The sequence below is a fragment of the Nicotiana tomentosiformis genome, chromosome 5 (genome assembly GCF_000390325.3).
Source record: "Nicotiana tomentosiformis chromosome 5, ASM39032v3, whole genome shotgun sequence".
In the NCBI taxonomy this organism is placed as follows: Eukaryota; Viridiplantae; Streptophyta; class Magnoliopsida; order Solanales; family Solanaceae; genus Nicotiana; species Nicotiana tomentosiformis.
This window is the reverse complement of record NC_090816.1, coordinates 124460537-124475536: the sequence shown is the minus strand read 5'-3', so window position 1 is coordinate 124475536 and position 15000 is coordinate 124460537. Positions and strand designations below refer to the sequence as shown.

The 15000-nt window shown below is 33.6% G+C and overlaps 1 protein-coding gene across 1 annotated transcript; it reads left to right on the top strand.

Moving 5' to 3' along the window:
* The first annotated feature begins 5899 nt into the window (after positions 1–5899).
* Positions 5900–8011, top strand: LOC104118334 (protein NUCLEAR FUSION DEFECTIVE 4-like). The gene has a single exon (XM_009629558.3). It carries the CDS (start codon positions 6027–6029, stop codon positions 7827–7829), a length of 1803 nt encoding a protein of 600 aa, XP_009627853.1. The 5' UTR covers positions 5900–6026; the 3' UTR covers positions 7830–8011.
* Positions 8012–15000: the final 6989 nt, after the last annotated feature.

The window sequence follows — 15000 nt, the reverse complement described above, 5'->3', positions numbered from 1 at the left end:
GGAAGAAAGTTCTGATAAAGAACAAGGTGTGGGTCATACCAGTGATGAATCGACAATGGCAGTCCCAGGCTTGGATCCTCAAAGTACTGATCCTCTTATGCCTTCTGAAGTGACTTTGGAGTTACAAGAATAAGAAGTTATAGAAAATATGCTTTCATTCGCTGCTGAGGGTGTGTCTGAGTTTTAGGGGGAAGATAATGGTACAAAGGTCGAGGGAAGGAAACTGCTGCCTGTCAAAAATTTGGCACCAGACAGTACTACTGGGGAACTTCCCGAGGGACTTGATCCCTCCACACAAGAGGAGTACTGTGCTCCTAATTGTGATGAAACTCCATGTTCTTCTAAAGAACCCCAGGTCAGTACTGATCCCGCTCCCTCACCTTATTTCTATGTTGATCCATCGGCCATTGTTCCTCCCGAGATGCGATCTCTGTTTGAGGAGGAAAATGAAGGGAGTGAAGATGACTATTATAATGTGGCTCTAGCGAGATTTATCGGGGCTAGGAGCAGTCAGGCAACTCCCCAAGAGTCAACTTCTAAGAGACATATCACTAGGCTGCAGAAGAAGGAAGAATTTGAGTCAGATTTAAGGAAAACCAAAAAGGAAAAGAAGAAGAGGAGATTGGTAAAAGATAGAAAGGTTAGAAATGAGAAGGTAGTGGATCCTGTACTAGTCGTTGATATTGATGATAAGGTAGTCCAGGAAGGGTAACGGTTACACAAGAAGGCCCTCCTTCCAGTGTACCAACTGTTGTTTGAATTGGTTAACAAGGTTTTGCTCCCTCGTGCCGAAAGAAGGTCCATTACATGTCGAGCAGACCTGGTTCTCATGGAAGCACTGGATGGATACACAACTATCAACCTGTCTGACATCATGATAGAACACATGCAGAAGGTGACAGAGTTCAAGGATGGTAATCATTGGCTGCCTTACGGGTTTCTCCACACTAAGGTTTTTGAGTTCTTCAAAGTCCCTTTGGGAAAAGCTAAAGTGGGTACTCGCAAGCAATCCTTCTCCAAGACCACCCTCGAGGAATGTGAGTGCATTGATAAGGTTGGAGGGGTTGGAAACACTTATACTATCTCCCAGTTGATCAACGCCCAAAATAGTGCCACTGATGAGATAAGGAAGCTGAAGGGAAGGAATGCCATTCTTGAGGGTCAGCTTCAGGAGGCACCTGGTTCCCGCAGCTCTCACAACACAGAGGTTTCTCGTCTGACCAAAGAAAATGCCGACCTTAGGAAACAGGTTAAGGACCTGAAGGAGAAACTGCTCAATGAGCAGATGTCAGCTAATGCTCGAATGGACATCCTTCTTAAAAACCTTGCCTCTTCATCTAAGCCTTCCCCTTCCAGTGCTCCCTAGAACGTGTTCCCTTTCCAGTATCAAATCCTAGTGTTTGTCCTTTGTGTTAGTTCTGATGATATTTATGACTAGTACTTCTGTTTTTGCTGTTTTTATTTTATGGATGTGTTGGTAACAATGGAACTGCTCACTACTTAATTTCCAAAAATTAATAGAAGTTTTATCCTTTTTTTTGTGTATGTCTTGCTCTTTATGCTTTATTTTTAGTCATGTTGTGTGCACACAAGTGGCATGAGTTAACTCAAGCTAGACTTCTTTTAACTATAAGCCTCTTACTAATCTTTTTATGATGCCAAAAGGGGTAAAAATAATTCAGGGGGAACAAGTTGGGTAACAGATTCAGGGGGGATTCAGGAAATGCTGGTTCTTATGGGGAACTTAAATTATAAGTTTGTCGTCATCAAAAAGGGGGAAATTGATAGGCTATATGTATATCCCTGTCAAGAAATAAGGAACCTGTTACACATTCTCAAGACCTTAAGATCAAAAGGTTCCAGCTTGGGATATGGTTCAACTCTTCAGAGTCAAAGGAACAACAAAGGGAACAGATAACTACCGTTTTCCGAGGATACTACACAAGTCAACTGCCTCAGCTGCAAAGTTGTTGCCTGCACACACTACAATACAGAAATAGTACAACAGTCAACTTTATGGTGAGTGTCTTTTACCTACCTTGCTTACATCATCCTAGTGATGTCATAAATGTATTATTAATGTCAAGGAAGGTAAAACAAATCACTTGCATATTCAAGAATTGATCAAGCATTTTCTCCCAAGTCTGTGCCAATCTCATCAAGAACAAAGAACAACATAACGAAGGACCAGTTTCATGTATTGAGTCATTACATGTCCTTAGTTGTGTTGCACCTTTGTTAAAGTTCTTTACTTGTAATTCCTACTTAGCTTAGTTAGAAGCATTGTGTAGAAAATCTTTGTAAATCATAAACCCTTGTGTTTGTCTCTTGACTAGAGTTAGTCGAGTTGTAAAGTCTTTGTAATAAAGTTATTATAAAGTGGCTTGTAATAAAGTTGTTACAAGTTAATGATGGATTAAAAGGTTAATTCCTAGGTTCCAATAGGTTGTAATCTAAAGTTTGCTCAGTAGTGAAGTTGAAATCCTATAAGGGTAGGTCGTAGTTTTTAATCCCGTGAGATGAGAGTTTTTCACGTAAAACTTCTTTGTCTCATTTACCTATTGCAGTGTGCGTGTGTTATGTGGCAACTAATAGAGAACCTGATTCTCTATATAGTTTGATGGACCCTCGAATTCTATCATAACCGATTGGTAGTAGGTTCAGAGCTTACTTGAGGAGATTTTGAATAAAAGAATTCAGAATAAAGGGGCTCGCCTTGCCCGCTAAGAGTAGGTAATTAACTTGTTTTATATCTTTGTTTCTACTGCATTCTATTTTATCATATCACATTCTACGAGATTAGAAAATTACCATCAATACGTTGGTCGTCTAAGTCCTAGATAATCTTGTGTTCTATAGCATTGGGGCTATTTACAACAAGCAACACTCCATAAAATAATTATCGTATAAATGAATGGTATGACACCCTAGCTAGAAGAAGCATAGTCATCATTATTGATGAATATGCTCATAAGTCATAAAAGACCAAATTAAATGTAGAAAATTATATAGTATATGCCAATTATCATATTAGGTAAATAGGTAATGCGCTGCAGTGCTGATCATGCCAACCATGTATATATATATAATAAAGAAGAAAAAATAAACATCTTGTCTTTATCTGAGTGCCGTATTTTTCATGCTTATGAGAATCATCCAATAGGAAAATGAACCAAGCTTTGGTCGTATCACGTATGATCATGACCGAACTAGAAATCCGGATACGGGTTCAACTGAATTCAATAGTTTTTATTCAAACAATATATTTGTATTAAGAAAATTCATCAAATATGTATAAAATATAGAACTCGATTATTAACATTTGAAGTTATTATTCTAAAATCCAAAACTCATAAAATTGAAATCTTAACTTCGCATCTGCCTATGATAGTGTAAATAATTTTTACAATGTCAATGTACGCTATTTAAATACCAGCAGGATTCTTTTAAAGTTAGGAGTTCAATGCATAGAATATTGTGGCTTAACATGGAGTGAAAAATGCATATAATTTTTTTTTAAATGTTGATTTTGTTTGATTCTCTTACAAATATTTGTATTTAACTTTATATGTTGACCTTTCAAAGATTTTATTATCAAGTTCTTAAGCTTAATACTGCTAAGTGGTAACCCTCTACTGAAGTCTGAAAGTGTTGATTACTTGTAACTTCAAAAATAAGGTAACAAAACATTTATGGGATATCCTCAATATGTTAGGAAAGATATGGTCATATGGAAGCATAAAAATAGTGTAATAATAAGAAAATAAAATTACCAAAGCACTAATAAGAGTCTGATCTTATAAGTGGTGTTTATTTAGTTTGGTAAATAAAACATCCATCAACATTTGAATTAGATAAATCAAACGAATTTGAACTTTCAAAATTCGTAAAATTAAAGCTCTAAGGTAGTATCATTCTTAACAGAACGATGTAAATTAGGAGAGATGGTTAAAAAAAATTAGTTACTAATCCCCTCTTTTTAATTTTGCTAGCCTATTTGATCGAACAGTGCCGTATACAGGATTTTAAGCGTTGTTAATATTTAAAGAAGTGAACAGATAAATAAAATCACTATAACAAATAATGCGGTGTTATTTTTTATATTTATACCAAATATTTTCATTTTTCTTATTATCCATACATCCATATTGACGAAAATTTTAGACGAAGCGGTGTCATGTGACACCACTTGACATAAGGTGCCGACGCTCCTGCGACCGAATATGAAGTTTAAAAAAAGAAACAAAATCTTTTGAAACCCATAATTTTAAAGATATCATAATATTTGTATGGCTATATAAGTTTTAAAACTTATGGATTTAAACCCGTCATATCATTTGTGTGAGTATAACAACTTTTTATTCAGAGTAAACTACAAAGTTGTAGTTAAATTTTTTCTAAACTTAAATAAAAAGAAAATAAGTTCACAAAGGGAATAAAATTTTTAAGATATTCAAAAAGATATGTTTTGTAGGTTGTGTTTGATCGGCAGTTGTTTTCAAATCATTGATTATTTTTATGATTTGCTATCAAAGGGATCAATTCAGAAGCACGTGTGTTGATCATCAACTTAATCTTTACTTAGTCAAAAATATATATCTTAAATTACTGACATAAACTCTACAACGAAGAATATTATATAAGCAATGATACGTATTGAAAAGGAGTTTTACTTGTCAATCCAAGTTTGGAAAAGGAAATGTGAATTGAAGTTGTCTAAAATTGGACTTAGCTGCCGATAAATGTTGCTAATTTGATCTCAAGTTGCTAAATTAGAACAAAGCTTTCCGTTCTTTCTCAAGTTATTTCCACTTGTTATAAGTTTCAGTATTTATCCGAATATGTAATTCTTAATTTATAAAATAGAATTTAAAATTAAATAACTATCAGGTACTTTTAATAAGTTAAATTACACACTCGATTAAGTATTCATTAAATGGAATGTGAAATCTTCTTGTCTTCCGATATCATCTTTTGTACGGACTACTCGCAAAGTAACGACCAATGCAGCAGAAACTGCACGAATCGAAATCCACTTATTAGGACAACAATCAAAAAAAGAAAAAACTCTGAGTCAAATTTGATCTTAACTAAGCGTACTTTACCTCTTCCTTTTTTTGCCTCTTGAGACCTAATTACTATTTAGGTTCCAAATTTAGATCATATCGCTTTTCGTTTGGGAAGTTACACATTTCCTCTAGATCAACAATATTTACACCGCCTAGTCAATATATATATATATATATATATATTATATACTAATTTTATACTAATATATATCTGTTAGTTATTTTTTTATGAACGATTATTTAAGTTAATTTCTCTTTCATTTTTCTATACTTTACTTTTGGAATGTAAATAAGAAAAATGAACAAATTTATCTGTTAAAATCATTTTTTTTATTAATAAAAAGCAGTATGAAACTGAACTAGAAGTTGAGCTAGTAGGGCATAGTATTTAATGGGTGTATAATTAAACCCCATAAAATTCTAAATGTCCCGTCTCTGTCTCACGACTCTCACCACCAAAAAAAAAAAAAAAACTCTATTTGCAAGCAATTTTTATTATAAGCTGAATTACTCTTGTAGAACTAATCTTCCTATTAAAGTGTATAAAATAAAATATTCTTCACTTCAATTATTCATTTTCAACACTAACCAATAAAAAAGAAATACAATTTTAGTCATCCATTTGACAGATTTTTTACCCTAAAGTATCTTTCTTTGTCCACCCTTTCTTTCCAAGAAACTTGCTTAGTCAACTATGAAGTCCATGTTATAGGCTAACCCCCTACCACCCCCCATCCTTAACAGGGTGGGGTTGGATTTTCTTTTTTGGTGGGGTACATTTCGTGCATGCAACTATATATATGTGTGGCTGATTTTAACTCCTTATAGTATATCACTCTAACAACTAGCTAAACCTTATCAATTGATGATCCACTCTCCTCATCATATAATATTCTGTTCTGTGAGATTAGAAAATCGCCATTAATACCTCTCAATTTTCCAGACCTTACACTAGACATGGCGTTTGCCAGAAGTGGTGTCGGGGGTGGTGGCAATGGTCTAGCCAACATGACGAACCTACCTGTACGAGTCCTCATGAGCCGGTGGTTCATGGTATTTGCAACCATCTTAATCCTGTCAGCCGCCGGTGCCACCTACATGTTTGGCATTTATTCCGGTGACATAAAATCTGCCCTAGGATACGATCAAACCACCCTTAATCTTCTTAGTTTCTTCAAAGATTTAGGATCCAACGTTGGTGTTTTATCAGGTTTAATTAATGAAATTTCACCACCTTGGGTAGTCCTTTCAATTGGAGCGGTTCTAAATTTTTTTGGTTACTTTATGATATGGATGGCCGTGACCAAAAAAATGTCCACACCTAAAGTTTGGTTAATGTGTTTGTATATTTGTATTGGTGGAAATTCACAGTCTTTTGCTAATACTGGAGCTCTTGTTACATGTGTCAAGAATTTTCCAGAGAGTCGTGGTGCTGTTCTTGGACTTCTCAAAGGTTTTGTTGGTTTAAGTGGTGCAATTTTGACTCAAATTTACCATGCAATTTATGGTAATGATTCTAAGTCTCTAATTTTGCTTATTGGTTGGCTTCCTGCTGTTATTTCCTTTGTTTTTCTACGTACAATTCGGATCATTGAAGTTGTTAGAATTGCACATGAGCTCAAAGTGTTCTATAGATTTTTGTATATGTCACTTGGCCTAGCTGGATATCTTATGGTGATTATCATACTTCAGAAGAAACTAGATTTTACGCGAGCTGAATTTGGTTTGAGTGCAGCCTTTGTAGTTTTCTTGCTATTCTTACCACTTGGTATAGTGATAAAAGAAGAAATTGTTTCGTGGAAGGCGAAGAAACAAGCTTTGGATAGTATTTCCGAGGTGAAAGTGGTAACTGAGAAGCCGAAAAGTGAGTGTTCGGCTCCTGAGTTACCACCATCGTCAGCTGTTATTGCTGCTGTTGAATTAAAAGATCCTGAAGTTTCGTGTTGGAAAACAGTTTTTCAACCACCAAATCGAGGTGAAGACTATACTATACTTCAAGCACTATTCAGTCTTGACATGTTAATCCTTTTTCTTGCTACAATTTGTGGAATTGGAGGGACTTTAACTGCAATAGACAACTTGGGACAAATTGGAGCTTCACTTGGCTACCCAAAAAAAAGCATTAGCACATTTGTTTCCCTAGTGAGTATATGGAATTATTTAGGAAGAGTGGTGGCTGGTTTCCTATCTGAATATTTTTTGAAAAAATATAAATTTCCAAGACCCTTAGCCCTTACCATAACCCTAATAATTTCTTGCATTGGCCATATTTTAATTGCATTTAATGTTCCTGGTGGACTTTATATTGCATCTATAATTATTGGTTTTTGCTTTGGAGCTCAATGGCCATTACTTTTTGCAATAATTTCTGAACTTTTTGGACTAAAATACTACTCAACTTTGTATAATTTTGGGTCAGTAGCAAGTCCAATTGGTTCATATTTGCTTAATGTAAGAGTGGCTGGTCATTTATATGATAAAGAAGCAGAAAAACAATTGAATGCAATGGGAAGGACTAGACAACAAGGGAAAGACTTGAATTGTGATGGAGTTGAGTGTTTTAAATTGGCTTTTATTATTATTACAGCAGTTACTATTTTTGGAGCTTTTGTTTCTATTATTTTGGTGATTAGGACAAGGAAATTTTATAAGAGTGATATTTATAAGAAATTCAGAGAACAAGCTAAGGCTGCTGAGATGGAAATGGCATTGGAACAAAATGGAGGTGGTGTTCAAAGTAATACAACTAGTAAGGGATAGATTGGATTGAAGTAAGAAGACAAAATATTGAAGAGAAAAGAAATGGAGAAAAGTCAAAAGATTAGATAGATTTTGGTATTATTTGAAACATACTACATGGTATAAAATTTATACCATATAGCTCTGTAAGTGTGATGGATAAATTTTATGGACATGAAATATAGTTTTGATGTTTTCTCTTACATGTATTTTCCTTTGTTTTTTTTAAAAGTACTTTGTTGTGCTAATGGATCGCTATCCGCTATAAATATTTATGGAGTTTTCGTTTTATGTCGAAAGTTGTTTCAAATAATATGAGCGTTTATATTTTTCAACAGTTCAGGTTTTAGTTGGAATTTGATATTGTTAGCAAAGGAAGAAAAAAAGGAACAAGGCATATTCTCATAATCACAACAATATGAAACTATCTTGTTGTTTACGGAAAACTTGTTATTCCGTAATAATTGAGGCAAACTTTGACTTTTTTGAAACTTATGGGGGGAGACGCAGTTGCTTTTGTTTGACTTAAATAAGTGGGGTTGAGAAAGTAGGTAGTAGGTAGCCGTTCTACCACAGTTGTGATAAAATAAGTCGGCAAAGGTTTTGAGTAGGACTGCTTATCGGGCGGATTGAGCAGTTAATTATTTTTAATGGTTTGGCTTAACGGTTATTGGTTTTTAAATGTATTAATTCGCTAGTCACCCGATAAGATATCGGGCGGGTTGGTAACGGTTTAGCTCTTATCGGGCGGTTTATCGGCCTAATTCAATCTATATTGCGTGCATTAATTGTTTGTTGACCGCCTAACATACAAATTCAGAATAGAAAATTACACATTGAGTCCAGACATACATGTCTATTAACGCCTACATAAGAATGATGTAGTGTGTCATGTGTTGTAGAGTGAAAAAAGTTATGGCACAACACTGTTATTCTTCTATTAAACATAGACAACATGTATTAGTTTAAAAAAACAAAAGCAAAGGTGAACCATAGACAACAGTTTAAACAATCTTGTTGTAGGGTGGGAGAATAAGCTAAGCGAAGCCAAACCTGGGATCTTCTGATTCATAGTATGTAAGGGTTCTGATTATTTAGGAATTAGGCGTTAGAACTTAGAGACAGAGTACTTGAAGAAGTGGAAGAGTTTTTCATGTTTAATATATATATATATATATATATATATATATATATATATTCTTAACGGGTTAATGGATTATTCGTTAAAAAAATTGAATAATCCGCCCCCAAACCGATAAGACGTTAATAAAAAAATTTCAATCTGTTCCCTGTCCGTTAAACCGTTAACCCAATACCAATAAGCCATTAAGCTTCGATTTCGGTTCGATTTTCGGTTTCGGTTCGATTTTGAACACCCCTAGTTTTGAGGGGTCAAAATTATTTTTTTGTTAAAAAAAGTACTTATTTGAAAATATGAGGTGTTTGGCCTAGAAGTATTTTTTATCACAACAGAAACATTTTTTTTATTTTTGGGAATAAGCTATAAATTCTAACTTTCTAATTAAGAAGCAGAAGCAAAATTAGAAAATTAATTTTTTCAAGACAAATATATCCTTACCGTAAAATTATATTTCCTAAATTACTACTTATTAATTTAACCTTTACTTTTTTATCTCTACCATTCATTTTTTCTCTTTTTTATTTTTACCGTATTTTGTTCTTCTTCTCTTATTCTTTTTTGGAATAATCTATGTACTGTAAATAGATCTCTTCTTTTCTCTTCCGTCGTTTCTTCTTTTTTTTCGTTTTCTATTACTTTTTGTAATAACTAGGCTAATCACCAGATCAAGCACTTTCTTCATAGGATACGATTTCTTTTTTTTCTTTTTTTATAGTATACCAATGTTATATGATCTCTAGTTTGTAATTTTATTAATATTACTTTTTTGGCGTTATAATATAGTTGACATAATGTAATACTACCTAGTTTATTATTTCTTAAGAATTGATAGTCGTTTTCTATACATGTAACTTGTAAGCATATATGTTCCTACCAATATTATTGCTTTAATATACTTATATTTTATATTGATTAAAATCTTTAATATATATTACTTTATGTTTTATACTTTAATTAAATAAAAATAAAAAAATTAATTAATTTTTTATAATAAATAAATAATATTAATTGTGAACTAAACTTTTGTTGTCCTTTATGGTAATTTGACTCTCAAAAGTACTTTTTAAAAAGATTGGTCAAACACTGCCTCAAAATATCACAAAAAGTACTTCTCATATTAATGAATTGGCCAAACACAAACTGTTAATCTCTAAAAATACTTTTTCGAAAATCACTTTTAAACAAAAATACTTTTTAAAATAAATATTAGTTTTTGATAACCAAATGGATTCTAAATAAAAAAATTTAATTCTTAATTAGATATTGCAAGTTCGAACTCCGAGCAGAGAAAAACTTCTGGAAGGGAGCGCTTCTTAGGATGTAAATTCTGTGAGAAACCACAAAAAGTAGGCAGGTCATGTGGTGCTCTCCAAATTCCAACTTGCAATTTTCTTATTATTAGAGTTTTTAAGCAATTTGTTTGATTTGTTAATAGAGATCCGGTTTGAATATAAGATGATACAGTTGTAACAATGTAATAAAAAATATTGAAAATCCAACAATAATGGAGATAAAATCTTTTCCACATGATTTATTGATCTTTAGAGAGGGAGCAGGGATATCCAAAACAGAAATGGATACAGTATCTTCTTTACTTGTCAGAGTCGATCCCAACTTATTTGGACTTGAGATATAATAATAATAACAATAATTATTAGTATTATTATTATTATTATTGTTATATAATATGTGAAAAGATGGTTGATAAATTTATTTTGACCTACTAGTTTATTTTGAAAAGGATGAAAGAGAAATTATGTTTATTAAAATAAAAGAGTGGTTGGACGTGAGGAGAATGAACTCAAAGAATGCAACTCAACCAATTGAGTTATTGAGTTGATTATATCAATATACAATACTGATATTTCACCATATTATTTTTTGGAGGCTTTCACTTACGTGCAGACAAGTAATTAAGGTGCCACAAACATTTATTAAGATATTTAGGTTTGAGGTTATTAATACCTCGAAAATAGAAAGAGTATATACATTAATCCACCATACTACAAGGTTGTGGTGGAGTGGTAAGTATTCTTTCATCCTTAATCAAAGGCCTGGAGTTCGAGCCCTAGGTATGGAGCCGCCTTTGTTAGGGAGCGCATTACCCTTCAATTATAGGATTCTCCGGTGAGAATCCTAATTTAGTATGGCCCCAATACGAGTACTAGACACGAGGTGAGAAACGAAAAAAAAAATTAATCTACCAGATTGTTATGTCTGTTTACCCGAAAAACGGTACAGTTGAATTCGTTCGTGGTTTCTAGACAAGTGAATTAATTTGATCCAAAAAGTAGCGAAATAACTGATAAAGTATAAATACTTAGCCTTACAATGTAGATGGAATGGCAGAGCTAACAAGTCCGGGAACAGGTTTCTCGGCACAACAATAATAAGATCAAAAGCGAGAGAATAAAATTGTATTAAAATGCTGTATAGAATGTAGTGTTAGTTAGCCAAAAAATTTCACTTACAATGATAACTGAACTCTCTATTTATATCTAGGTCTAGGGAAAGAAGTCATAGGATCATGCCCTTCATTAATGTCAATTATGATGGCCATTGATGAAGATGTAACGTTAGACATAAATGCCAAATTCCTTGTAACGGGCCATCATCCTTAATGCTGCAAAATATTCTATATTAAATGTTACCGAACGCAAAGCATTTAATACTCCTTTTTTGATCGTTATTCCTTCCGGTGATAAGTGGATTAGCTATGTTCGATGGCCATCTCTATCTTGTGTTCCACGTGTCCTTTCTCTAAGTGGTTACGTGTCATGTCGTATTTTTCCCTATACAGATAGTCCCCCTATTTTTCGGTGATATAACTTTGTGTTACTGGGAAGTTGGTAGAAACACTCTTTTGGCGGGAATTACTATAATTCCTTTTAAAGGCCACTGACGGTTGATTAGACGCATGTCTCTTCGTATTTAATTCTCCGAACACGCGTCATCCCATAATTCAGCACAACTTTTTGCCGATTATCGAGGTAATTATGGCCATGAATTTAGTCGCCAAAATTTTAGTTATACGCATCATCCTCCTCTTATGTACTTCATAATTTCTCAAACTTCTAACTTGCATCTTTTATTTCCCAACTTTTCTCTGATCTTCTTCGAACCAGAAATGTTTCCTTCCCTCTATTCCGATGGCTTCCTCTTCAAAACGTGCTAGTTCTTCAAAAGGTAAGAACAAAACCGAGGATTTTGTTCCTCCAATAGTGAGTTCCATCATCCCAAGAAGGCTTAGTACTTCGAAGGATTTTGAAGAGAAATTTTCTACTGCTAACTCTCGTACATGGGCTGTTAGTAGATACTCTTCTTCCTTTCGCCCTTCTAGTATTCCTGCTGTGAAGGAGGACTGACGTTGCCCTGAGTTAGTGTCACGATCCAAAATCTCACCATATGTGTCGTGATGGAACTTTATCTCTAAGGTTAGGTAAGCCGATTACAATTTCATTTCGAGCCATTTTTTTAAACATATAATTTAATACAAGTGCCGAAACCAACATCGAAAATAATTAAAACAACCTTCCAAGACTGATAATACAGAGTCACGAACTCTAACTGAATACATGCAATGATCTGAAGAATCGAATATACAATACTGTTCGAATAAGAGTTGACAGTACAATATAATGGAAGGACTCCAAGGGACTGCGATGACCAAGCAGTCATACCTTGAATCCTTGCGATCATACTCTAATCTCTGTCCGAATCCGATATCTCCAATACCTAGCTCTACACAAAAATATGCAGAAGTGTAGTATGAATACACCACAGTCGGTACCCAATAAGTATCAAGACTAACCTCGGTGGAGTAGTGACGAGGTATAGTCAAGACACTCACTAGTCAAATAACTTGTGCAATATAGCATACAAAAATAATAGAAAATAAATAGCAGTGATGGCAATAATAATCAACTTGTGACATAAACAGCAAGGCAACAAGAACACCATAAATATTTCTCAAACGAACAATAAACACAAGTACAGCAAATTAATCAAGTCCTTCAAAATATACATCTTTTATCTATAAGTTTTTCAAATAAAAATCTTTAGAATGTAATCTGTACAGTTAAATATATCCTGAATATGCTTCCTTCAAATAAATATCTTACGAATATAATTCTTTCAAATATAATTATTTCAAGTAAATATCTTTCGAATATAATTTTTTCAAGTAATTATCTTTCGAATATAATTCTTTCAAGTAAATACCTTTCGAATATAATTCTTTTAAGTAAAAGTCACCATGTGACACCTCATTTAACTTTTCAGGTGTAAGAAATATATTCACGATATCATATCAAATGACACGGTAATACTTTCGTGCACTTATCCCATCCTCACCTGATATATATGTGTAGATCAAATCAATTGGCACGGCAACACCCTTCGTGCATTTATCTCTTTCTCACCGAGCATACATATAACAATACCAACTAGGTGGAAGAATGCCAATAATAATAAAAGAAATAAAGTGGGAGGCACACAGGAAGAAACAACAACTACAATTCACATAGAAGACATAGGTGCACAATAACAGCTCAAGATAAAGGCATGAATGTATACACAACGAAAAGATATCACAATATAATGTATGTCTCTGTCATCGCCTGCACGAAAATACCCTTCGTGCCATGAACATATGATAATATAAAAATAATGACACGACATCACCATTCGTGCTTTTACTCTCATCCTCACATGATAATGTATATGAAATGGCATGGCATTATCCTTCGTGCATATTAATATATATAAATGGCATGGCATTATCCTTCGTGCATATTAATGTATATAAATGGCACGACATCACTCTTCGTACTTTATACCTTTCCTCACATGATAATATAACTGAAATGGCACGGTATCACCCTTCGTACTTTACACTCTCCCTCACATGATAATGTATATGAAATGGCACGACATCACCCTTCGTGCTTTACACTCTTCCTTACCAAGCACATGTATATCATTAACAAGCAAGGTAGGAAGCATAAGTAACAACAAGGAGAGTGTTTAAATGATAACACAATACAACAATTCATATCACAATTTGCTCACATGCCACAACCAACTCCAAAGATACAACAAAATAAATTAATTTCACAACAAATAGTCCAAGGCTCCACACAACATCTATAAAACCTCAAAAATAACAAAGAGATGGAAAAGCAACTCAGCATAGGACAATGCCTTCTTTAATCCAATTTTTTTATAAATAAATATTAATACCTCATCTTAAAATTATTTAATAATTATTTACAGATAAGGAATCCATAATGAAATTATTTCCAAGAAATGTCAACCCAACTAACCACGACATTTCACATAAAAATCAAAGTGGCAATCACACCAAATTATCATATAAAAACAACCTCGGGAAATAAGGAATGAGGGATGACAAATAAAGAATTTAATAAGTGCCAACAATTTTCAATTTAATACATAAAGGCGTCTACGAATTTTAACCGATATAATTTGCACATATAAACCAAGTACGTACTCGTCACCTCGCGTACATGATTTCCAATTATACAATTTCTACATAAAACTCAATGCCTACAGGGTAATTTCTCCGACTTAAGGTTAGGCAAGATACTTACCTTTTTGAAGTTAGGCCGATATTTCAAAATAACCTTCTTGCTTGAATTGGCCTCCGTACAGCTCAAATCTATCAAAATTAATTGTATAACTTCATTAAAATTCATCGGAAATAATTTGGATAATAAAACGTCGACTTAAAAATTCACATTAAAAAGTCAACCAAAAGTTAACATAGGGCCCGCCTCTCAGAACCCGACATAATTTCATAAAATATGAACACCCATTTCGATACGAGTTCAACCATACCAATTTTATCAAATTCCGATAACAACTCGACCTCCAAAATTCTTGGTTTCTTCCATTTAAATCCGAAATAAATGAGTAATATAACCATAGATTTATGAAATATAATAACTTTCGGATATAGTACACTCAAACAAGTCGAAGCCGTGAAGAATTCCTCCAAAATCGCCCCAAAACCGAGCTCCAAAATCCCAA

What these genes read in the sequence shown, in the direction of transcription:
- LOC104118334 (XM_009629558.3), top strand. Translation starts at nt 6,027, where the DNA reads ATGGCGTTTGCCAGAAGTGGTGTCGGGGGTGGTGGCAATGGTCTAGCC.